This window comes from Capsicum annuum, unplaced genomic scaffold (genome assembly GCF_002878395.1).
Source record: "Capsicum annuum cultivar UCD-10X-F1 unplaced genomic scaffold, UCD10Xv1.1 ctg6030, whole genome shotgun sequence".
Taxonomy (NCBI): domain Eukaryota; kingdom Viridiplantae; phylum Streptophyta; class Magnoliopsida; order Solanales; family Solanaceae; genus Capsicum; species Capsicum annuum.
The window spans coordinates 1-1,109 of NW_025869095.1; the positions used below are offsets into that span (position 1 = coordinate 1).

General features: G+C 45.1%; 1 protein-coding gene across 1 annotated transcript; it reads right to left on the reverse strand.

Annotated features, from left to right (window-relative positions):
* Window positions 1-5: 5 nt before the first annotated feature.
* Window positions 6-1,109, reverse strand: LOC124893486 (protein PAT1 homolog 2-like; the record flags this gene model as incomplete). Its single annotated transcript, XM_047404478.1, is given in 1 exon segment — window positions 6-1,109. A coding segment is annotated over 1 exon segment (1,104 nt), but the record flags the coding sequence as incomplete, so codon positions are not given.

Genomic DNA, 1,109 nt, shown 5'->3' on the forward strand with positions numbered 1-1,109 from the left:
AAGGCATCAAAAGATGCCTGCCAAAGGGCAGGATTAGCCATGCTGAAGCTGCTAACCGCCTGAGGATCAGTCAAGAGATAAGTTGCCCTTTCAAGAACAGATTTCAGAATAACAGAGGCTCCATCTCCAGCAGGGCTTCCAAGAGGTCGAAGAGGTGGCTGCTCTGAGGAACAAACAACAGCAGCTAAACAAGCACTAAGCAAATTAAGGTCCATGCCACTTGTACATGCAGAAACTGTTTTTGCTAGAGCAGTGATAGTCTCAGCAGTCCCTAGATCGGGTGGAAGGCCGCCAAACAAAAACCTTAAATGGCGAAAAATTGCCATGCAAACTATTCTTGCAAGCTCACCACCAGGTACAAGAAGCTGAAGATACCTTGAAATGAGTTTCCGGCCTTTTGGGAGAGACACCAACCATAAGAACACAATGTCATCTTTAGGGGTCAGCCGTACTGAACTGTCACTTTTTCCAAGCGGGTCAACAAGCTGAAGTGAGGCAGCCATGCCCTCCAACAGAATCTGCCGCTTTCGCCTCAGCTGAATACCACCATCTTGAGGCTGACTAAACTGAAGTAGCCTATCAATGTCATCAACCTCAAGGAGAAGATAGAAACCATCCTCTATTGTTATTCTAGCAGCAAGCATTGGTTCCTGCTCCAAAGGTTTCTCAGACATCTTCTGATCACCACTGCCATTACATACAAATCCTGGTGGATCACATTCAAGAAGAGGACGAGGCCTTCGGATGGAAGAAAATGAAATCTGCCCCTTAGCATCAACATGGAGGTGAGGTTGTGAGTCTGTAGTATTACGTGATCTTGAAGGTTGCTCCTTGTTTGGACAAAAGCGAGGTTTTGACCTCGACTCAGCTGCTTTCTTTGCAAGGCGAGCTTGGTAATAATAATCATCCGCATATGGATCATTGCCGTGTGTTGCAGGATGCTGCATTTTCAGGATGCTCTCTATTTCATCACCAGTCATGTACTTAGATCTGAACTTTGGAACATTATTGTCACTTTTTTGGCTACTGCCTTCAGAGCCTAGTTTAGAAAAACGCACATTCTGTCTACCTTTATGCGATGACTTAGATTTTGAATCTCTAAAATCAGC